The 25,173-nt window shown below is 38.7% G+C and overlaps 1 protein-coding gene across 2 annotated transcripts; it reads left to right on the forward strand.

The window, feature by feature from the left end:
* Positions 1-1,228: 1,228 nt before the first annotated feature.
* Positions 1,229-24,343, forward strand: LOC136241211 (uncharacterized). Of its 2 annotated transcripts, none has more exons than XM_066032398.1 (20): positions 1,229-1,538; positions 1,589-1,654; positions 2,395-2,519; positions 3,293-3,455; positions 5,875-6,451; positions 6,972-7,282; positions 7,335-7,445; positions 7,704-7,887; positions 7,942-8,054; positions 9,226-9,585; positions 9,800-9,951; positions 16,979-17,014; positions 17,066-17,147; positions 18,215-18,387; positions 18,435-18,548; positions 21,593-21,954; positions 23,633-23,712; positions 23,770-23,907; positions 23,973-24,154; positions 24,206-24,343. In XM_066032398.1, the coding sequence occupies exons 1-20, from the start codon at positions 1,284-1,286 to the stop codon at positions 24,210-24,212; spliced, it is 3,591 nt and encodes a 1,196-aa protein (XP_065888470.1). In that variant the 5' UTR covers positions 1,229-1,283; the 3' UTR covers positions 24,213-24,343. The 2 variants fall into 2 exon arrangements, with proteins under 2 accessions (XP_065888470.1, XP_065888476.1); XM_066032404.1 differs by having other exon boundaries at positions 17,069-17,147.
* The last annotated feature ends 830 nt before the right edge of the window (positions 24,344-25,173 follow it).

Genomic DNA, 25,173 nt, shown 5'->3' on the forward strand with positions numbered 1-25,173 from the left:
CTCAAACATGAAAAGGACAACATGAAATCATGTTCTAAGGGACCATATCAAAATGTAGCCAATAGACAGTTACACAACTGAACCTACAAATGCTATTTGGCTAACAGCTATTGCTGTCTGATAGAATTACTGACCAACTATTCATCTAGTACAACAAAGAACCAATAATAATACTTTATTCAAAAACTGTTGACTATCATGAAAAAGCTACTCCAGGATGATGTGGTAACACTGCATACAGGGCCACTCTACTGGTGTGTCATTATCTGTAAGTCACCTCTGCCATCACCATGACTAGGGTAAAATCACCTGCCGATCATGATTGTTGAATTATCGAAATTCAATAATATTCTGAAATACATTAGCAGGAAGGGACTTCCACCATGTAAAAGAAGACTGGTGTTTTTTTTTTGAGTAAAAGAAGACCAATCAAAACTTTTTCTGAGTAAAAGCTCTATTTAAGCAACACCAGAAGCCATGCTGGCCATGATGATAAGCCCAAACATCAATAAAATGTGTACATGCTCTGCCAGTATATTTGGCACGCACATATAATGTGTTGCGTCTGAAAGAACTGCATCAGTAGAACAAAATTGATGATCATCTAAAATCTTAAAGCTTTATGTTCAGCTAGTTCAAAGCATGTCATGATCCATGAAGAATATTTGTACCATAAACTGACACATTTAGCTACTACATGTGTAGCTAGCTAACAAAACCTATAAGCTAGCTAGCTACATGATGTGAAAGGATGGCACGTTCACTGGCACCCAGAGTAAAGCTGAACCACTAATCCATAGGCAAAGCTGAAGGTCAAGATTGGTCTTGCTGAAAGCCAAGATCAGTAAAGCTTGGCTTCAGTGTCTGGCAGGCAGTTCATGGTACAGTGGCTTTATAGTCAGTCATGATGAAGGTGCCGCCGCGGCTTTCTTTTGAGAACTAATTTTATGAAATGTAGCCACCATGCTCTTACAAATCATCTGATGCTTCCCGGGACTTTTAGATGTCCTTATTATTGTTTGTTTCATGCAAGTCCATACAGTTATGCATGTCCAGCACACTTGCCTCTTGTGCTGGGGGCGGTATGCAAGTTCCATCTAGCCCGGGGAAAAAATCATGACTGAAATACAATGAGTGACCCTATGGGGTGTCATAGATAATAGACACCCACTACGTATGGGGTGTCTATTACCCATGCTACTATATAGCATTTGAACGCTATCTCTCAGCGGGAGCCTACACTAATTATGCTGGAAGGGGCGTGGCAGTGTTTATCATAAACAATGGGCGTAGCGAACTCTCGCGAGTATCGCGACGTGTTAGAATCGATCCGACGTAACGAGCGAGGACACGCGAAGGTACAACTAGATTACATCGAGCTAAGCGAGAAAGATTGTCTGAAACTAGCGGACGCCCTCGCGGTTAATCGAAGAGTAAAACACTTGTGTTTGGGAGCCTGTGCACTGTCTCCTCGAGCACTGCAGCACCTAACAAGGTCACTATACGGAGGATTCACTCGTATACGGAGACTAGACTTGGTATGTGTTTTGTTGTGAGGACCTGTCTGTAATGTTTACCATATATGTAGAGCACACAGGGTAATCCAGCTGTGGGAAATCCCCTGGGAGATGAGGGGGCAGAGATACTAGCTCAGGTAGGTGACGTCATGAGATTGAAATGTTAGTTTGAACTTCAGTGCTTTGGCTAGCCGACACTTGAGCCTACATTATAGTATGTTCACGTTGAGCTGAATCCTGAAAAACAGCTAAAAATTAAAAGTGGATTTTTTCTCAACAGAGTTAACATTTCTGCCAACCAGATGATTATTGGTAACAGCAAAGGTGTCAACAACAGACACGTACGGTTTGGCTCCATTAAAAGTTCGGGAAAGGGCTCTAATGGACACTGTACTTATATGGCTTCCCCATAGGAAATGTATTGTGAAAAATTTGGCCATAAATATTATGTCAAACATTTGAACAACAACATTTTGAAATATTTTAGCGGGTCAAGCAGTACTACAAATGAGCCAAATTTCAAGATCGTGTGTAATTGCATCATCCATGAGTTCTTAAATGTTTTTGAGGATTCAGCTCAATGCGGACGTACTATAGTGCTGGCACTCACACACACACGCACACACACACATCCTAAAAATAAGATAAAAAATTACTCTGAGCTCGAGCTGATCATGTTCTTTGTAGTCAAATAACAAGAACCTATCAAATACATACAGGTATAATTTTCAGGTTATAATAAATAGCTAACTCAGTATCATTAACCTTTAAAGCATATAAGTATTCACCTGTTGAAACAATAATAACAAAGATGTACATGCCCTTGTAGTTAGCTGTATAAGGTATAAGATATAAAGATGTGTGTGATGGTTTGCAGGTGATCAGCCGGTCAGCTCAGCTGCAACATGTCAGAGCTGCTAGTTGTGATATTGGAGAAGTGGGTGGGGCTGCTATCGCAGATGCTCTGATAGGAAATGACCACTTGTTAACACTAGACCTCAGGTGGGTGGGGCTGCATAGTCTCACATGATCTGACAATGTTAAAGAAAAGTACAACTAATCCAATATTGACATCTCAGATTGCTGCCAATTCAAACCATATGCATCCCATACAGGGCTCTCATAAGCCTTCTCATTGCTTTCCTAACTTGTAAACAAGTTTTAACACCTGTACAACCCTTGCATTATGTAATGGCACATTATATGGTTGCGACATGTCACCAACCTCCTCTGTTTTTTGTTTTCTTTTTGTTTGTTTTTTCTAAAGGAAAACATTTCACCCAAGGGGTAGGTAGCAACCTGAAATTTCATAGAAAGTGTTTCTGAAAGATGAAAATGTTGCCTGAAAATTTGTACATTTTGAAAGTTGAAATGAACTGAAATATATTATATCTTGAAAGATGAAATATTATGGGAAGTCATCTTTCTATCTTTGAAGTTTCGTAGACAGTTTTGGCTCATTACCTACCCCTTGATCACTACACTAGTAGATGTATTATGGGTGCTTATTTTAGTTGTGTTCTAAAGATCTGCAGAAATGATTGATGAAATTTCATCCCATCACAAATTTTAGCCATTTTGTGTGACTGTATAGATAGTAACAATGGTAGATTATGTACACACACATTTTGAGAAAAATGACATTAACCATTGAATGTATAAATGTACGTATATATGTAGCTAACACGGCCCTCCATGACAATACATGATAATTATAGTTACTCTATTATCACCACTACGATGTACCAACAACCACATCATATCATTTACTACAGCCACAACCACATCAGTGACAGAGCTGCAGAATCACTTGGTCATGCTCTACAAAACAACCATACCTTGGAGGGATTGTTGTTATGGAAGAACAACTTGTTCTATACTGGAGCAGAACACATAGCTAATGGACTACAAGTTAATAATACTCTACAATGGCTGGGGGTGAGTAGTTAGTAGTATATACAAACCAGCTGGGTGAAGTTAACACTGATCATAATCTGACTACCTTATAACACTGTATATAAACAGGTGATGTGCTGAACTGAGTTCTTCATAGTAGTAGAGTTCTTCATAGTAGTAGAGTTCTTCATAGTAGTAGAGTTCTTCATAGTAGTAGAGTTCTTCATAGTAGTAGAGTTCTTCATAGTAGTAGAGTTCTTCATAGTAGTAGAGTTCTTCATAGTAGTAGAGTTCTTCATAGTAGTAGAGTTCTTCATAGTAGTAGAGTTCTTCATAGTAGTGGAGTTCTTCATAGTAGTGGAGTTCTTCATAGTAGTGGAGTTCTTCATAGTAGTGGAGTTCTTCATAGTAGTGGAGTTCTTCATAGTAGTGGAGTTCTTCATAGTAGTGGAGTTCTTCATAGTAGTGGAGTTCTTCATAGTAGTGGAGTTCTTCATAGTAGTGGAGTTCTTCATAGTAGTGGAGTTCTTCATAGTAGTGGAGTTCTTCATAGTAGTGGAGTTCTTCATAGTAGTGGAGTTCTTCATAGTAGTAGAGTTCTTCATAGTAGTAGAGTTCTTCATAGTAGTAGAGTTCTTCATAGTAGTAGAGTTCTTCATAGTAGTAGAGTTCTTCATAGTAGTAGAGTTCTTCATAGTAGTGGAGCGGCTAAGCAACAAATTTTGATGAAATTGTTCACTTTATGATAAAAGTACCAAATTTTCTGTGGAAGTTGAGTAAGGTATACTAAATCATTTGAGATATGGTGCCACATCAAAATCATTGCCTTAGGGCATGTTTTGAAACTTTTAAACTAGATTATAAGCCCATTTCTAGCTGGTCAGGAAATATAAGTGCATTCAAAATCTTTGTTTTTGCTTATATAGCATGATTAATGTATCTCAAATTTATAGAAAAATTCTAAATGTGTTAGTTTTTAAACACTTCTATTGGAGCCAATATTTCAGTGTTAAACGTACAGGTACAATCCAATAGAATACATTGTACATCTATGGCTTTATGTGCCACGACCTTCCGTGTTTCTTAACATGGCAAGCTAATGACCTGGATGGCACCTCCCTTGATCAACTTTTGGACATGACCATCCCTTGCTTGGCTACTCAGATACAAAGTTTCAGTATATTTACTATTGAGCCAGCTCAGGGCACTTGTATGGCTTCACCAATACATTTTCTGTTGATTTTACTTTTCAGGTTTTCTGAGCGTGACATGATCAGTAATTTTAATGGTACTGTATCTAATATGTAAATAGCATGAATTAAGAAAATGTTGTACCAAGTTTGGTGCTTTTATCAAAAAGCTAACGATTTTTTTGCTTACCTGCTCTACTACAGTTACATGTACTAGTGATTACAAGTTTCCCTTCGTTATAATCTTACTAGACCTCTTGTTACAAATCATGTTGTTAGTGTCATTACAAGCTTCATTGCAAAGGTCAACTTCATGTCACACAACATTAAGCAATGATCTAACATGTAAGCCCTAAAGTGTACCTGATAACGTCCTTAATATGAACTGGGGACACCGTGTCCTGTTACAGTGCAAGGGCTGGACCCCTGCACCACTCAGTTCTCTTCAAACTGTTCTCATTTATATGCATCCCTCAATGCACTATTGTACAGCTAGTTTGCAACTCTGTTACATGTTACAATATTTCAGCACTTAAAGGGGAGTTAATCGTTGCGGTGTGTGCTAGTCATGTGACTTCCTTGGTTGGATATTTACATTTCTTTTAGCTGAAATAGAATAAAGTGCTAAGATTTTGTTTTGTGTGACAATGATGATGTTGTACATGTAGTCATGGACACAACAACAAATGAACTAAATAAAGTACACCATATAACCATTAGTGGTTGATGACACAATATGTGACCTTATATGGTACATGATATAACCACTAGTGGTTGATTACACAATTATGGACAAGTACCAGTGACTGTGTTGTGATGTACAAGTTGTTGGGTGGGTATAGATTAAGTTTTATTTTAGGGGATCAGCAGTCAGGTTGATTCTATTCACATAATGAAAGTTACAAGATTCCTTACTAATAGGAAGTGGAAACAAGAGGGCCATGGCCTCACTTTTATAATGCTTGTAAACAGGTCAGCAACAGTCAAAAACTCTAATAGAACAGTCAAATTGCTGAAAACTGCTAGTTGTTACTTGGCTGTAACAATATGGTTTAAAATTACTATTTCAGTGCTTCTAAATCTGAAAATTTTCTTTGGGGAAGAGGAGGGGGGGACATGCCCTTGGAATGGAATCCATACTAGCTGTATTACACTTCAACAGGCAAACATCACTGTGTAATATAACTTGTCACCTGATTCCCTGGCTAGCCCTGGTTTTACTGCACATGTTGTAGTGTACACAATCCATTATGAACTTGTTATGTACTCAGATTGGATGTAACTCAGTCGGTGATGCTGGAGCTAAAGCAATAGCGGTTGCACTGATTACTAATATTGAACACTCTTCTCTTCACTGGCTTAGTTTGGGAGGGAACAAGATCACTGACCAAGGAGCACGTTACCTAGCTACTCTACTAGAACCACAATCTGCAGCAGCCATACCTAACCTGGTAGCTGCTATACAAGTACCACACACTCCAGCATTATTTCGTACTAACAAGTTTACAGCTAACTTAGTAGCAATGGCAGCTAGTGGTAGTTCACACAGCTTGGCTGCTAGCTCAGAGTCTGAATTCTCATTTCCTAGTGGATCAGCTCCTGACCTCGTAACTGGTGTATCACATGATCTAGCATCACATGACTTACAATCAGCATCACATGATCTTAGTCCACAATCACATAGTTTACTACACTCAGGGACAGCAGCTGCAGCAGCTACAGGGACTGGTGAAGTGGCTGCTGCAGAGGAGAAATTGTGTAGTGGTGTGGAGTCACTGGGACTAGGTGGTAATGATATAGGAGATATTGGGGCTACTACACTAGCTCTAGCTTTGATGCATAATGAATGTGAGTTATATCTCTGAGTAGTCTAACTAATAAGTCATCATAGAGTATTGCATAGGGGGGAAGTCCAACTGTGTGCAAATACACTGTCCCCAGTATAGCCTGTACAAACATACTTTCCCCAGTATGGCCTGTACAAACACACTGTCCCCAGTAGCTATGGCCCGTACAAACACACTGTCCCAGTAGCTATGGCCCATACAAACACACTGTCCCCAGTAGCTATGGCCCGTACAAACACACTGTCCCCAGTAGCTATGACTTGTACAAACACACTGTCTCCAGTAGCTATGGCCCGTACAAACACACTGTCCCCAGCAGCTATGACTTGTACAAACACACTGTGCACAGTATAATCTGTACGAATACATTGTGTTAAGTTCACCTTTAATACCTCTACTGGTGATAGAGACCTGTTGGTAAGGTCAAGCACTTTATTCTGAGAACAGACTACTGAGGTATTACTGATTGTATTAGTTATGCTTCCAAATATAACCTCAGTATATTACTTGTACTCCTTCAGGTCTGAGGTGTCTGGGGTTAGCTGATAACAGGATTGGTGATGAAGGTGCTCAGAGTTTAGCTGAGCTAGTACGACACAGTGACACATTGGAGAAACTGGTCTTGTCTAATAATAACATCCGTGATGAAGGGGCTGGACAGCTAATAGCCTCATTATCTCAGAATAGCTCACTAAAGGGACTATATCTTGCTGGTAATAGTTTTGGTGATTCATTTAGTGTGAGGTGTACTGAAGTGATTGGACGACACAACACTACACTAAAATCACTGGATATTAGAAACACTAGACTATCACGACCAGCTGCACAATCAGTAAGAAGTGTACTAGTGTAAGTGTTGTAGTGAGCTATGATGTTGTGTGTAGCTTGTGGATAGTATGGGTGAGGTAGGGGTGGTGAATTGTCTAGCTACTGATGCCACTTATTCCAGAGATGCTCAACCTAGCCATCTTAAGATCCAACCATTGAAAGGAAGGGTAAGTGATGATGGGGTGTGGCACTGTCTGTTTTGTAAGTGACTGATTATTGGGAATTATGATGTTTGTGGTTGCTTTGTGATTGTTATGGTAAATTTAAAACTGGTCATGTGTTTGAAGTAAGTTCAGTAAGTTAAAGAACAATGTATAGCACCTAAACTTGTTTGGCTTCCTGCACCCAAGACAATATTATTCCTTCTGTGCTCCCAATAACAAGTAGCAGCATTGTCTGTGAACATACAAACTTGTTGTCTCCAGCATTTACTATCAGCTCAGAGGTCAGTAGATGTGATGACCTCACTACCAGCTCCTGAACAATCTGCTCAAATGTTAGTAATTGAAGTAGGCAAGCAAGAGATGAAGAAGAGAAAAGGATCAATGACTGATCTCTTCCGTAGATTATCACGATCTGGCAGTAGACAACGTCTGTTTAGTCGTAAAGGTCAGTGGACTATCATCTCATTGTGTTGTGTTTATATTGTCATGACAACATTAGCTAGTTCCAGTAAAATAGCTAGTAACACAGGAAGACAACTGAACTCTTTACCAGAAGAAACTGACTCCAACACTTATACTGTATCATCTGGAGGGAAGAGATCAATGAAGAAGGTAAATAACAAACAGTTCATACCATATAAGGGGAAGTGGAATACATTCAATGAACACAGTGTAACAGCTGGTCCAGTCTGTTGTCAGAATTATACTTGACCTTATCACAATGTAAGCCACTACTATTAATCACCAGTGACCCTAAGGTCACGGACTACACCTAGCTGTTATATTAGATTATCTCAATCTTGACCAGTGCAGGAGCAAGAGAGTGACACACAGGCACTTACTGTAGGTTGATCTGTGAACGTGGTCAAATTCTAAGTCAAAGGTCAAGGCCACTATATTCGTGCCAAGTCAACAGTCAAGGGTAAAAATCAAAAAGTACTGAAATATCATTGCTAAGTCACAGGTAAAAGATTTAAAAGGCTCTTAGACAGCAAAATTTTGGCTGGTCAAGACTGACCACAGCCACAAATCTACCTATAGCATGTACCCCCTTGTAGGAGTTAAAGCCCTCCTGAAAAACCTTCCCTTCTCTTTTTACTTAGATACTTGTAAGTATAGCTAATGAAACTCTTCATCTTGCTGTGGTCTACGATACCTCTAGGCTCTTAAATAATATGCAAGCAGTTATAGTAGTAGTATCCTGTAGTTTATATCTCAATAGATCCCTGTCTCTGAGACAATACAACAAATTACATGCCTGTAACATTGGTAACCCATGCACATGGGCATTTAACTGGACAGCAAGTGCTGTACTAATTACATAGTGGTGTAATGGGCTTGTTAACACTACTCAATGCTACATTTCTCATGTCACTGCTGGAAGTAGTAGTTTTTCTACTGATACAGTCTTTCCCTAAAAAACTCTCAAGGTACAAGAATGAACTGTGATCTAGACGTCAAAACACAGGGTTCCATGAAATTTAGAACCCTTCACGATCTGTAGTAGTACCCTTGTTTGCTCAGATGTCACAACACAGGACCTTTTGGCCTACTAAATTTTATTAAAACCCTATGTTTTAATGTCTAACTATTATTTAGCAATCTTTTAAAGAGCTCAAATGATTTTGACTTGTTTCTAGTTTTGCAAAAATACTGACCCATCACATTCATAAAACATAATTTGCCATAAAGAAAGACCCAGGTATGTACCCTATAGGCATACCAGCTCTACCTCATACAAGTGTTATTAATACTTGAAAACGTCATTGTTATCACACTATAGTCACGTGGCTCTATCATCCAGTCCCCTACTACTGAGACAATGGAACTACACACACTAGTTGAAGAAGATGAGAACATTGATGAACTGCCTCAGGAGGAAGAGACTCAGTACTTTACCAGTGTAGAGGATCATGTGATCAATGACACACCTATTGATCATGTTATCAATGACACACCTATTGATCATGTTATCAATGACACGCCTACTGATCATGTGATCCATGACACACGCATACAATGGACATTACCAGATGATCAACAAATCACCCAAACTGAACATGAGGCATCAAATAGAAACAGTATACGAGATAGTTTCTTGTCAGACAACACAACAAGTAGTAATAGAATATCAGCATTTGATGTGAGTACATGAGCTCATGTGATACACTGTTATAAGGTATAGTAGGAAACATGATGTGATTAGTGAGAGCACTTTCCAAACTTTCTGGCTACATGGTATTAGGTTGGCTGAACACTGCTCTCGTTTACCAAATTTACTCAAACTTCTCTACCACCAAGCATTCCTGCTAACTATACAGTGACTGTGCCCTTACTGTGTATTGTGTTGCTAATAGATACCACATCAAGGCAGTTTGTCCAGTATCACTAAGGATAGACCACGCCCACCCAAACAGAGGAGACGTCCACTCCGTACACCATCAGAACGTAGTGAAGAAAGTAGGAGTTCTCTATGGAGTGGATCATTACAACAGAGAACATCCATCAGGTACTGACATGTGATGTATTTGTTGTTGTGAGGTCATTATTACTTTATTGGGTCCACTTAATTTGCTAGAAGGTCTAAGATGGCTAAAGTATTAGAAGTGTCAATACAAAGTTTTACTCTGAGTGCAGGTCACACGGTTTTTTGATTTTAAACGTAGTACTTGAGTGATTGTTGTGCTAGAATGTCCACCAATATTGCCTGACTGCTGTATTCTCACTCAAATTGTCACTCACAGTAATAATGGTACAATAATAGATGTTGATTACAAAATAGTAGTGTGTATTTCATTGTTGTCAGTTTTCCAGTTATAATTGGAAGTCAAAAAGGATTTCCTGCCACCACTGGGAATCCCCCTGATATTTATAGTTGTAACGCGGCCACGAGTGATCTGTCTGCCAGATATGCCTGCCCAAAGCACGAGAGCCGCAGGCCCAAGGGCAGAGGGTGGACATATCATGCAAACCACAAGTGCCCATGTTATAACTATCATGTAACACTTTTATTGCAAGCTAATGGCCTGGCAGGTGATTAACCACCCTTGCCAATACGAGTGTAACCTCTCGATTCATTGTATGTACATGCCTGAATGATTCAATTATGGCTAGGCAGCAGGTAATGTTGGTTGTAAGAAATGGACAGGTCCTGAAGATATCACAGAAAAGTTGAGTTTTTTTTTAATCGTGGGAATATACAAGTGTTCAAATGCTATCAAGTTATTTAAAGACTAATTACAACATAATACTAAAGGAGTAAGCTTTGTTGCATGTTATCTGTAATGTGGGTATGGTGTGTATTTGAAGACGTACCAAAACGCTTGTGTATGCACACTAAGACTAGTTTTCAAGTGATGTTTCCCAACTTGTAGAATAGCAAGGATGCTGAAACGTCTCCATCTGAGTGCTTCTTCTCGCCAAACTCACTTGTGATAATAGTCACGTGAGCATTAATTTATTCCCATAATCAATTTCAGTCCGAGCTTTTATAAAACAAACTGGGTGCTACTGCTACCTCGTGATAATGCCCTGACCACAGGCAATATACAGATAATGTCCTGACCACAGAGAAATACACAGGTAATGCCCTGACCACAGGCAATATACAGATAATGTCCTGACCACAGGGTAATACACAGATAATGCCCTGACCACAGGGCATTACACAGATAATGCAGGTATTATACAGATAATGCCCTAACCACAGGCAATATACAGATAGTGTCCTGACCACAGGGTAAGTATAGGTAAGACATGCATTGCTAGGATTCTTCAGTGGTGCATCATTCCTGAGGGGTGTTTGTCCACTGAAGAATCCTAGCAATGCATGTCTTAGTAATTTAGACAATGGCCTGTGGTGCTGGAATTTTGTTATGAACCCACAAAGTATGCAATTTGTTTGTAGAAGTTTGTGGCTAGGTGTCTTACTAGGTTCCACCTGTTTACAGGTGTCTTGCTAGAATTAGAACATGGCATGCATAGTATGCTTTGATCTTTGATATTAAATGAGGTTTCTAATATCACTAAGAAACCTGGTAGGAGGTTTCTAACTAACTTTATTAGAAACCTGCAGACAATTGATAAAGCTCACCATGCAAGGGTATTCAATTTGTATTTAAAACCTAGGTCATGGTGTGTTAGATGTGATTGTGGGTTCTAATGAAAATGTAAAAAAAGGTACAAGAATCACTGTAGACAAACGTGCCCATTCATACATGACACATCAGTGATGATAGTTAATGTTAATGGTACAATTAGTTGTACCAACAAGGTTAATCCCTGAAGCCATGTTCTCTTGATTTTCAGTCTTGTCTGGCTTGTCATGCTGCTTAACCTTCTCATCTGGTGATACTTTCAAATCTTGATCCTTAGTGGTAGTAACTGTACCATTTAGCACATCTGATGTTACAGTCCGCAATTTCTCACCAACCCGCTTATAAGCCCTCACAGCATTAGATGAGTGCCCCGTCCTTTGCATAATAAGTTGCTCATCTACTTTGGCTTCAAACAATCTGGTTGCATTTGTGGCGCGAAGTGAGTGGTTGGTAAACTTTCCCTCAATTCCTGCTGCTACACACAATCTGCGAACAGTTTGCTGTAATGAATTATGCCCAATAGGTATTTTGTGATACCAACATTGTTCAGTTGGTTTAGCAAGTGGCTTTAGATAAAGTGCTCCATCTGGACGATCTTCTGGACACTTTGACATGTATAACTTGTAGAGCCTGACTAAACAACGTTCTGGATTATCATCATTAGCATACTGAACCACTTGCTTTTGCTCCCGCCTGCGGTGTACAAGACCTCCTTGATTTGCTTTAGACACGTCTTCTGTGTACATTACATAAGCCCATCCATTAGTAGGTTCAAACAGCTGGATCTGTGAGGGATAATACCTCAATCTTCTATGCTCCACACCACTTCATAATGCAAAGTAAAAACCTATATAATATATCAATGTGTTTAGTAGCTGTTGTGGATGTTTATCTCCAAGTAACCCCTGTTTCCACAAAGTATCTTCATGCTCCTCAGTAAGTATTTCAGCTTTTTTCACTTGATAATTGCCAGTAGATTTCAGTTCTTTCATGCGTGCATCTAAAGTAGCACGAAACTGACAAAACATAGGATCGGCTAGTATATTTACATCAGCTCTATCTACTTCTCTTAACAAACGTAATAGTGCACAGCATATCTGATAAAGAGTATCAGGTGAGTATGGCCTACCATCTTTTCGCCTCACTTCAAGTACGAACTTCCCTAACCAAAAATTCATAGCTTGTTTCGACATTTTACAGAAATCCTCAAGTAGCTTGTGCTCCTTTTCCTCAGGCTCAACACATGAACACTGCAAACGATATTGAACCCACTCACGCCATATATTCCCCACCCATTTGTTCTGGTCTTGTGTTTTGACTGGTATTCCACTTTTCCTTGCTTCCTCAACTTCCTTGGATGTTTTTGGTGACCCATATCGTACACTACCTCTATTAACCACTCCACTAGTCTCGCTAACAGTTTCATTTTTACTACCTTCCTCAAACAATGTTGGTTGAGGTCCACCATCAGTCAGGTGACGCAGCAGAGATTGTTTACCTTCGAACTGCTGTGATGCAAGAAGAAGAATGTCATCACTTACATCAGCTCAATCGCCTTAAACCAAACAAATCATGTGGTCCAGATAAATGCCACCCACAAGTGCTGAAAAATGTAAAAGATGGACTTATTGTACCACTCTATTACCTTTACAACAAATCCTTAGAAGAAGCAACCTTGCCATTAAGCTGGAAAGAAGCTACAATAACACCAATATTTAAAAAAGGTGACAGGAAGCTCCCAAACAATTATCGCCCTATTAGTCTAACTGCCATCTTCTGCAGACTTTTAGAAGCCATCATCAGGGACAAGATAATGTCATATTTTGCATCTAATAATTTCTTTAGTAATGAACAGTTTGGGTTTAGAAGCAAAAGATCCTGTGAAGCCCAATTGTTGACAATTATGGAACATTGGAGTAGAGTTATTGAAGATGGTACAAGTATTGATGTAATCTATTTAGATTTTCAAAAAGCATTTGACAAGGTGCCACACAGACGTTTAATGACTAAATTGAAAGCTTATGGGATTCAAGGTAATGTGCTTAATTGGTTAGAAAATTTTTTGTCAAACAGAAAACAGAGAGTCTCAGTTCGTGGATCTTATTCTGACTGGACTGATGTAATTAGTGGCGTCCCACAAGGTAGTGTTTTAGGACCTACCCTTTTCATCATATATGTTAATGACTTGCCAGATGCTTTACTAAGTTTCTCAGGTCTGTTTGCTGATGATACCAAATTATATCGTCCTATCACCTCACCTGTTGATACTGATCTGTTGCAACAGGATTTAAACTTTGTGCTTGAGTGGTGTGGTACTTGGTTGTCATTTCTAAACTTCCCTAAGTGTAAGCATATGAGTATTGGCCCAAAATCTACATCCAGGCAGTATTACTTTTACATAAACAATGATGCACACCCTATTAGTACTGTTCAAGAGGAGAAAGATTTGGGTGTCACATTTGATGAAAACTTACATTTCAACACGCACATTAATCGAATAATACACAAAGCCAACAATGTGTTAGGCACCATTAAACGAAACTTTAATTCCAGAGATCCTGTTGTAATACAATTACTGTACACCACACTTGTAAGACCAATTCTAGACTATGCCTCTACCATATGGAATCCTCATCATTTGGGAAACATCCGTGAGCTGGAAAATATTCAAAGAAGAGCCACGAAGTTGATACCTACCCTTCACAACTTACCCTATTCTGACAGACTACAAAGCCTCAATTTACCTAGTTTATCTTACCGTCGAAATCGTATGGACTTAATTATGACATATAAAATTTTGAATGGAGCAGTATTAGTAGATAAAGAATATTTTTTTACAATGAACACCAGTTACAGTACTAGATCTAATGGATTTAAGATTTATAAGAAATTTAATAAGACTTCAACACGACGCTTTGCCTTTTCACAGAGAATAATTAATAACTGGAATTCCTTACCCTATGAAATTGCCACTTCTCCCAATGTACTAAGTTTTAAGACTAATTTAGATCATTTTTTGTATAATCAACGTTTTTCATTTGTATGATTTAATTGAGATTGGTTTTATAAGACTCTGTCTTCTTTTTGACCAATTATTATATAACCAAGTACTAAGAATAATACGAAACGCGGTTAAAATTACGTAATAAATAAATAAATAAATAAATAATTAAATAAATAAATAATTAAATAATTAATAATTAATGTTTGAGAAAACTACGAGGCCTAGAGACATGAACTAACCGGGGATAGATTCGCCTGTGAATGAAGGCACAAACGTATAATCGTCGCTCCTGTTTGTGCTGATGACTTGACCATACGTGTAATTCTATATAACGCCCAGTACCACACCCTTGCTTAATTACTTACATATTGCGCGAAGAAGATTAGTGATGCCCGTGCAGGAGAGCCAGAAGCCACTTGTGTAAACAAGAAGATTACAGAAGCCACTTGTGTAAACAAGAAGATTACAAGTAAGTTTTTATGTTTGTAACATCTCAAGTCTCCATGCCAGCTGCCAGTGGATTCACTGATTCATGTAAATAAACAATACAAGAAAACATTAAACTGACATATGCCACGCTCTTTACAATAAGCTTACAGTTACATATAAAATACAAGTAAACAATTTTGTCTTGTGCAGCTGGCATGGCGAACTTTCTTTGTGTTGGTGTCAGGCAATTCAATACGTGCTTAATCTTTTTTGCCTTCACCTGGCGTAGCTACTAGGCTCTAGTGGCTTGGCTGTCTTCCTTTATCTGGTTCATCTGGCTTGCATACGCCTACAGCATTGTATAGCTATCTCCTGAAAGTTGTGTATGCATAACTATGGTGTGTCACCCATCACTGTGCCATTGCTACATCACTGATGAACCTTACTTAGCTCTAGTTGATGTTGATATGCATTGCTGTATATTGGCTAATAATTTTTATCTGCATGGTGATGTTGCCTATAATGTATTGCTGCATACAATACTGCAATAATGTATAGTTCTCTCCTGTATGTTTTGTATACATATACTTTGTACACATCACTGTGCCATTTATACCACACCAATGATGTACTGGCACTTAGCTACTGGTGGCCTTTAGTTACGATGCCACTATAGTGTTATATCTGTCACTACTGTGACATATTGAGTTGATTTGGGGATAATGCATTCACCACCTAATAGCCTCACCGGGGGGCTGTCACGTTGGTGTATGTACTTGGTTATATGTGACGCGGTCCTAGTACATAATAATAATAATAATAATAATCAGTAACTTGATCGGGAAATTCTTCCTTAGTAAATTCTACAGACGAACAGTTGTTCAACTCTCGCTCAAACTGCTGTGATGCAAGCAGAAGGAAGTCGTCGGCTACGCGGTCAGGAAACAGTTCCTTAGCCACTTGTGAGTAAATTATCGACGTCTTCTTGACTTCAACATCTGTGCAGTTAAACTTTTCACAGTTAATAACCATGCAACAGAATGCTTACTTGTATTCTGCTGGCTCACAAAAGTTCGCACCTTGGTTCGCACCTTGGTTCGCACCTCAACATCAGTTTCACCATCGCTGCTAGATTCAGATTCACTTTCCCAAGGTTCTCCCAACCCGAGTTTAAATCGTTTAGGGCATTTCCAACCTGGAGGAGGCTTCATAGGTTGAAACGGCTTGAACTTCAACTGTCCCGCCATTTTGAAAATAACTACGATTTCAAAACGTTTATCACACCCACAATCATAAGCAGATCACCGTCACAAGGTTTTAAATACATTTTGCAATGTTAATAAACCGAGCCATGTTCTAAGTCGGTTAGGAACCACGCCCTCCGCTCTTCGTGTTTTAGAAACCTCGCTTCGCTCGGTTTCTAAAGCCACGAAGAGCCTCAGTCTAGGTTCCTAACCTATACTAAAACCCTGCATACTTTGCTAATATCAAAGCATTCTTGACATGCCATTGTCTAATACACAGATAATGCCCTGACCACAGGGTAATATCAGATATGCATACCCAAAAGTTTCTTTGAACTGCCCACACAGTGTTACATTTTTCTATAAACCTATTGATGTCATGACTCACCCTGGGCTGTGGACAACAGCAGTTTACTGAGGCTTAAAATGATATATTATGGAACAATCAAATCTCCTATAGGAATCCTTGGGGACATAATGGGAATTTCACCAGCTAGTTTGTCTCAATACTGAGAGAATTTGACATCAGTGGGACATGATAATGATAAGTGTATTACTCACTTAACATTGCTGGTAGCATCTAAAACCACTTTCTTGTTTCTATACTGGCACTCTGATTATAAATATCTAGGTACGTATTTCTTGTATACTGAGGTCGTTATCTATCCAGTTTAGTTGAGTATTAATTAGCCATCATAATTATCTAGCTGGAGTGTAATGTAGTCAGTGAGATTATTAATAGCTGTTAATATCTTATTGTAGATCTGATGATTTCCCTACTGACTTGTCATCACCAAGGTAACTAGTTATAGTCATATTCTAATATATTAACACTTGTTGTCATGATAGCAGTATGAATGAAGAGGTTGATCGGAGTTTACCTGCTACTACTCGTATCCTAGCAACTAGTAAACCAATAGAAAACAGTGAGGTACATAATATTGTCCCTAATTACTATAGGTGTAGTTTGATATTATATATTGTACTCTGCGTGAGAGGATCAAAGTGATGCCACATGCTGTATTGTCCATACAGTACTAATCAACTGCATAACTGTACTGTATGAGTCATACAGAACAGTTTTGCAGCTAACTGAGCAAATACAGTACAGTTATGCGGAGAATTTATTTAAGGAATGCTACAGAAATGATCGCTGGGACAGCACATGCGTGATACTGTAAATCGCCAATTTTATGGCTAGAAATAGATTATCAAAAATCACAGCGGTTTGAGTACTAGAAAAAATCGCTCTGAGCCAGATGACCAGGAAGTACAATATAACACTTAAAGCTCTGCCTATGCTTGTGTGTATGAAAAATACAGCATTTGGGGAGTGTGTTGAGGCAAATACAGCACTCAGCTTTGCCTTGTGCTGTATTAGCCTCTCAACATGCCCCCTCGTGCTGTATTTTTCGAACACATGTGTGGTGGTGCTTTAACTATAACATAAAGTCAAGGTGTATCAATCATACATCTTGTGTTAACATATCATAGAACATAATAGTAGCTAGGCCATGATTATGAACTGTACGCCAAGTGACTCAACCAAGGCAGTTAAGGACACTTAGAATTTACTACTGCAAAAGTTTGACATATTAATAGAGGAGTCAGTGATACTAATAGTCACACACACTACCTCAGACTCTGTCATACAAACCTTGTTGGTGTTGTTCTTGAATGCTATCAAAAGAGTCACTTGTATTGTTTCAAATATTATACTTCACATATATATGTATACAATTTATCCCTATAGGGGGAAAGTTACACGTGAGATTAGTTTGTGATTACAATGCCCATCACAAAACTTTTATGCCGCTTTGCTTGCTATATACATACTCTATTTATACACAAATACATCTACATACACATGCAAAAAGCCAGTATACAAAGTTTGATGCCATTTGTGAGACTTTTCCACTGGTAAGCTGGATGCCATTTGCATAACTTTCCCTTCCTATGGTATAATGGAGACAGTACTCACTCAATGACATGTTACAGGATCCAGTATTATCAGCTACCACTAACACAACCACAAGACCTCTCAGGGACCAGTGGACTCTATCATTAGCTCAGAGGATTGGGGTGTTGCGTATGGGTGGCTTCTTACATGGTTGTTTTCAAGCTATTGAGAACACACCCCCTAGTGATACCTTTGATTATACAGCTGCCACGTGAGTTGCTATAGTAACATGAGGTCATGTTGATGATCACGTCACAGGTTGATGATCAACCAATCAAAGAACAGAGAAGGTGCTCCATTACCTCCAGGACAGTTCCGTGTTAAACTACTTCTAATGTTTGATCTGATTGGCTCTGACTACATTAATGCTAGGTGAGTGAGACTGTCACTTTAGAGGTCTCTGAATGTTAGCTGTAACTAGTTGTGTGTAGTGTGTTCACCTTTTTTCCCCACCCCTGATAATATTGTATGTTGTAATTGTGTGTTGTAATCAACACTACAAGCTGGCATTACATGAAAACATAAAGATGACAATGGTGTGTATCATACACTATGATAGTAGTGTATAGTAGGGACCACAAAGGAGTAGGCGTGGCTCATGAAATAGCATTACCCAAGAAACAGCCTCCATTTTCCCTGACAATGATGAGGTAGTATTGGTTAGGTAAAACTAAGCCCAAAAAAGCTTTCAGATTGACCCGAAACGCTTTCAACAAGTTGCTACAGAATTTAATATGTATATATATGTAATACATTATGAACTGATGTTAATTCTTATGGATAATTAGAACTGTTATAGTATGTTCACATTGAGCTGAATCCTGAAAAACAGCTAAAAATTAGAAGTGGATTTTTTCTCAACAGAGTTAGCATTTCAGCCAACCAGATGATTAGTGGTAACAGCAAAGGTGTCAACAACAGACACGTACGGTTTGGCTCCATTACAAGTTTGGGAAAGGGCTGTAATGGACAATGTATTTGTATGGCTTCCCCATAGGAAATGTATTGTGAAAATTTTGATTGGCCGTAAATATTATATCAAACATTTGAACAAGATTTTAAAATATTTTTAGCGGATCAATCAGTACTACAAATGAGCCAAATTTCAAGATCGTGTGTAATTGCATCATCCATGAGTTATTAAATGTTTTTGAGGATTCAGCTCAACGTGAACATACTATAATTTGTTTATTGTTAGTTGTACATGATGATGTAACCTTGACCTTAGTGTGTGATTGTATAAATAAGCTGGAGCTGGCTACCAGCTTTCTCTTCTTCAGTTGTTGAGTTATAGTGATCATTAAGCTATTACAATTGGTATTAGTTACATATCAAACAGTACGGTAGTACTGTTTAAGTAGGGCTTGCATCAAAAGTGACGAGCGCCGCCAAAAATACCGCCTTTAAAAACCAGCTTAGAAACTTCTTACGCAACGAAAATCACCTTTACGGAAAAATATTAGTCCATCTGACATCAAATGACAAGAAAACGCATACTGGCGGCCGGATATAGAATTTTTTTTAAATCATCAAAACTTGAAATTTCGTCTCACTCACTCACTCACTGACCACAGTCGCAAGTCTAGAGCTCAAACAAAGCAGCGCACAGTCACCATTTTATGCCACAACAACAACAAACTCACCGGTGGGATGTGCCTTTTGGAGTTCCGACAAGTGTGCACCCTGTGCGCCTTATCTTTTCTTTTATCTTCAATCTGGCTGCTTGTCTTCTTCTTCATCCAATGAAACCATATCGAGGCGTAAATTTTCCATATCAACACTTTCTTTAAGCAGCATAATAGACGCCACTACATTATTTAAGGCACTTAGACTACGCTACTTTACTTTATGGAGGTACCTGTATTCCACGATAAGTCACAACATCACGCCCATTCTTTATTCTACTATTTTCAATCTATCGATTGAGACCACAATGACCACACCCCTTTTACACTAGCTGTATTTGTGACCACACACCTTCAAGCTGGTAGGCTGATTCGAGATACTCTAGTCTAATAATCAATCGAAACCACGATGACCACACCCCTTTTTGGGCAAGCACACATCTTTGCAGGCTAACTCAAGGTACTCTAATACAACAGCCACCCTAATAAAACAGTCACATGTTTACAGCTAGCTGTATGCTTTAACAAAAAAAACTAAACAAACTAGTATATTAAAAATTGTAAATTTAAAAATGAAGTAGGGTTCCATGTGATAAAAAGTAGTGAAACAAGAGATGAAGCAATGGTAGCTATTACAGCATAGCTCAGTGTTAAATCCCTACTTTGGCATGTTATTTTGTGTTCAATGCCAAAGTAGGGATTTAGCACTGAGCTATGCTGTAATAGCTACCATTGTTCATATCTTGTTTCACTACTTTTTATCGCATGGGACCCTACTTCACTTTTAAATTTACAGTTTTTAATTTACTAGTATATACAACAGAATTTTCTACTGACTGACTGACTGACTGACTGACTGACTGACTGACTGACTGACTGACTGACTGACTGACTGACTGACTGACTGACTGACTGACTGACTGACTGACTGACTGACTGACTGACTGACTGACTGACTGACTGACTGACTGACTGACTGACTGACTGACTGACTGACTGACTGACTGACTGATGCCTTCAGACAAGCGTATCTCGATAATGGCTAAGGTTACGGGCTTGATTTTTTTACTGTTCGACATTGTTTTGGCCTGAGAGGTGCCTTTTGGCATACCGCAGTACGTACAATGCATTGTTCGTGGACTTACCAGTATCCTCTTTTGTGTCCCATTCATCTTTGCTGACAGCGAAAACTGTCAATTTGGTGGTAGCACGTGATGGTTTCCCTTTGAAACAGAAATCGTCTGTATTTTTCATAGTGGCTACTTTGATTGCAGAGGTGCTTTTTGAACAGTTTTTGATTCATAATGCTGTGTAACAGGTTGAACATAGCTGACAACGAAGCGTAATGGATACTTCACTTTTCAGACAATATAATTGGGGCACGCGGCACCATTTCAAATGCAGTATGCGTGGGTTCACCAACCATAATAATATTATTTACAAAAAAGTTAACCGGCAAGTATTTCAAAAAATTTGGACTAGAGTAAGGACCATAGCACATTGATAAAAAGTACTGAAACCGGCAAGCTGGAGTAGTACATGATATTAAATCACAGTAAAACAATAAGAAGTATTATATCCCTACTGTGCTCCAAGATACCATAATGGAAATGCACAGTAGGGATATAACACTTCTTATTGTTTTACTGTGATTTAATATCATGGACTACTGCAACTTGTTTCAGTACTTTTTATCGATGTGCTATGGTCCCTACTCTAGTTGAAAATTCCAAATTTTTTGAATTACTTTTGATGTATATACAGAGTAGATATGTAATGGTGTGTCAACAGTTATGTAGGTCGTCCTGGTAACCAACATGGTTACATAGCCAGTCAGGCTCCTACAGACTCTACAGTTGCTGACTTCTGGAGGATGATATGGGAACATGGTGTACATGTTGTGGTTGCCGTTAGTGATGATAATGAGGAGGAGTGTGCTCGTTACTGGCCATGGGAACTTGGTGTGGCAGAGGAGTATGGTCTGGTGATCTCCGGGTCATGGGTTAACGAGGGGTTCACTGTTACCATGACAAGTGAAAACTCTTGTGCTATTGGTGACAACTGTTTAGTGAGGACATTCCATTTATCCAGTAGAATAGAACAAGAAGAGAGAACTGTTAAACAATTCCACTACACAGGATGGCCACACAAGGGTAGGTACCTAACTACGATATCTCACAAGGGTAGGTACCCAACTACAATATGTTTCCTGTGACTCAGTATCCTAAACCCCTTGTATCCAAGTAACTAAATAGCTTGTTCCTCTGAAGTTCTGCATGGAATTGCCATTAAACAAAGCAAATAATGTCTTCAAATTGATAATGTGTGCCCTACAGCTCTAATAGAACAATCAACTAGTTTAACAAATAGGTAGTGTTGATAGTGTTGTGGTTATGTTTACTCTTGTTTTAATTTGATCAATACAAAAATTATTTGGTGTCCACTAAGTGTACAGTGATCACCGATGGTGTATGGTAATGATAAAAGTGTTGAGAATTGTTTGGATAACTGAAGCCCATTCAGACGGCTTTATTAAATGCTCTAGTAAAACTACACATCCGCACTCCAAACTCTAATATTAAACAATCAAATTTCAATATCAAAATGAGGGGGAGCGAGGGAACTGATGGTCTAGTGTGTTTAACTTGTGTCGGTGATATGATGGACAAGACTGTAAATGCATCATAATAGGAACTAGTCACCAGCCCAGGGGCGGATCCAGGGGGGGGGGGGGGGGGGGGGCTTTGGGGGCTGAAGCCCCCCCCCCCCCCTTCATATTTAGGCCTTACTTGATCAATATGCTGAGTATTATAATGAAATTTTGTCTTAGCATAATTATATGATCACTAATAATACAAATACTCATAAAACCACCTTATAAACATCTTTCCAAGGTATTATCAGTGGATTTATGCTAAAATTTATGCAACAAGGACCCGAATCAGCATTGGAGGTTTACAAGATCGAGATACTCTAATAGAGCAGTCAGCTAACTACTCTAATAGAACATTCACTAGAAACATGTAGTTGGTTCTGTTATGGAATTTTCCCAAATCTGCCTGCACCTATACATGCATTGGTCTGTTTAAAGGGCTTCATTCATCTACTTGTGTAGTTAATATGTATGACAATACTTAATTCAGGTTCACAATTTCCATTGAAAATGCTCTCAGATTCAATCTTGTATTGTTCAAATTTCAAAATTTTCCACTTTCAACATTATTATTCTAACATGCACCTATTCAGTGTTGTGCAATTGTGAGAGGGGTGCATCATGTACTTGGTTGTCTGTACCTACCCAAACGTTTCCATTTAGCAAAATGCTTCAGAGAGCCATACCTATAATCTAAAGGCAGTATATAAAATATCTACAGGCAGAAAATATTATGAATTTTATGTGGAAATGCCAAATTGCAGTGTTTTAGCATCTATTTTTCAAAATTTTCCTGGGGGGGGCATGCCCCCAGACCCCCCTAGTTCCAGCATGCTTCGCATGCTGGGAAGTGTGCTTCGCTACCTCTACCCAAGAGATTAGTACCTTGAGTTAGCCCCCCCCCTTTTATAAATCCTAGATCCGCCCCTGCAGCCTTTGTATCCTTTTGAGGTTTAAGAGGTTTTCTGGTTGAAGTCTCGCCAGCCAGCCTGTTATCATTTGACTGGCTACTCTGTTAAAAAGTTTTGTTCACTACATTGAAGCATATCTATCGAGTATGTAGTTATCATGTACACTCATGGTGTAATGTGTGAACCACATGGCTTATGAGTCATTAATGTATGTAGTTATTACTGTACCCCAGTATATCTATAGTTGTTATTAATGCCCACCATCAGGTGTACCCACTGGCGTTGATGAGGTTGCTAGGTTGGTGTTGACTACAAGACGTTACCATGACAGTATCACTAATGCAGGAGTGAGCGTACAGTTATAATATATTTTACTAGTTAATTATTGGTTGTAATCTCCACAGCCGACCCTGGTACATGGTTCACTGGGAGTGGGACGGACGGGATGTTTCTGTGCAGTAACTATAGCCATAGAAATGATGGAACTAGCCAAGGAGTCTTCTATTGATGCTTGGAGCAATGACTCTAATATATTAGATCAGGTACGTACATTGAGCACTAAAGTATATGACTACCATTGTTACCTAATATGTTTCTCTGTGATCAGGTGATCCGAGGTCTACGTAGTCAACGTCCTGGTATGGTAGAATCATGTGATCAATATGAGTTTTGTTATCGACTGTTGGAGGAGTCATTATGGGGGGAGACTGCCAAGACCAACACCTCTTCCTCTACTGATCATAACACTAAGACAAAGAAGTCAAAATTTAAATTGTTTAAACGAAAGAGGTAACTGCATCCACTAAATAGTGATTATGTCACTTATACGGTTCCCAACAGGAAGTGATGCCATGTGATGTAATTTATCGTGTCTTAAAAGTAACCAGGTTACAATTTTATATACAATTGATCAATTCTACTATCCTTTCAATGATGTTTTGTCTTTTGTCTTTATAATACACAGTGTAAGTGATGTCATATATATGGTAACCAACAAGATGTGAGAGATACTCAGTAATAATTATAGTATTATATCACATATACCTCATCATGACAATAACAATCTGATAGATATATTAAATTATGCACATATCAATACATGATGTGTGCATGTACTGTTACTACTGTATTCTGACATGTTTACACACAGTGTTAAAAATAAGGAGTAACCAATACTCCCCTAGGGGAGTTCCCAGTGTAGGGAGGATTTAACACCCCTGAATTTTAGTGGAGAGTAAGTACCACTCTGTAAAAGAGTAACAGCAACCCTTTGAAAATGTTCATGTAGAGAGTTTTAGTTACTTTAGGAGTTTGCATAACCATGTAAGGTGTTCCTGTACTCTATGTAATACGGTGCTATCCCACCATAAACAGCTGATTATTAAATCTCAAATGATGTACAACAAACTTATGTAAATACATACATACAAAATGACTATAAACAATATCCCTAGTCACTGTCGGCATGTCATGGCTTGTAAAATTCAGCAGCTGAGCAGACATGTGACTCTTTTTCCAACTGATGCAACCCTCATTGCTGACTGTAATTTTGTTTCAAACTGTGTATACTCATGTCTTGACAAAATTGTATACCTATCTAATCTGTCATAAATAGCACCACAATAAAGAAATGTTCCACCATTGTGTAGTTGGTTACCTGTATCAACTGAAACATCATGGTACATCACAAATAGCTGAGCAAATATCATATCACTGACACATGGCTCTTGTTGCCAACCGGCGTAACTTTGTTCCCAACTGTTGTAAATGGTAGTACAATAAAGCTTCCTTCATCATATGGTTAGTTA

The sequence above is a fragment of the Dysidea avara genome, chromosome 1 (assembly GCF_963678975.1).
Source record: "Dysidea avara chromosome 1, odDysAvar1.4, whole genome shotgun sequence".
Lineage (NCBI taxonomy): Eukaryota > Metazoa > Porifera > Demospongiae > Dictyoceratida > Dysideidae > Dysidea > Dysidea avara.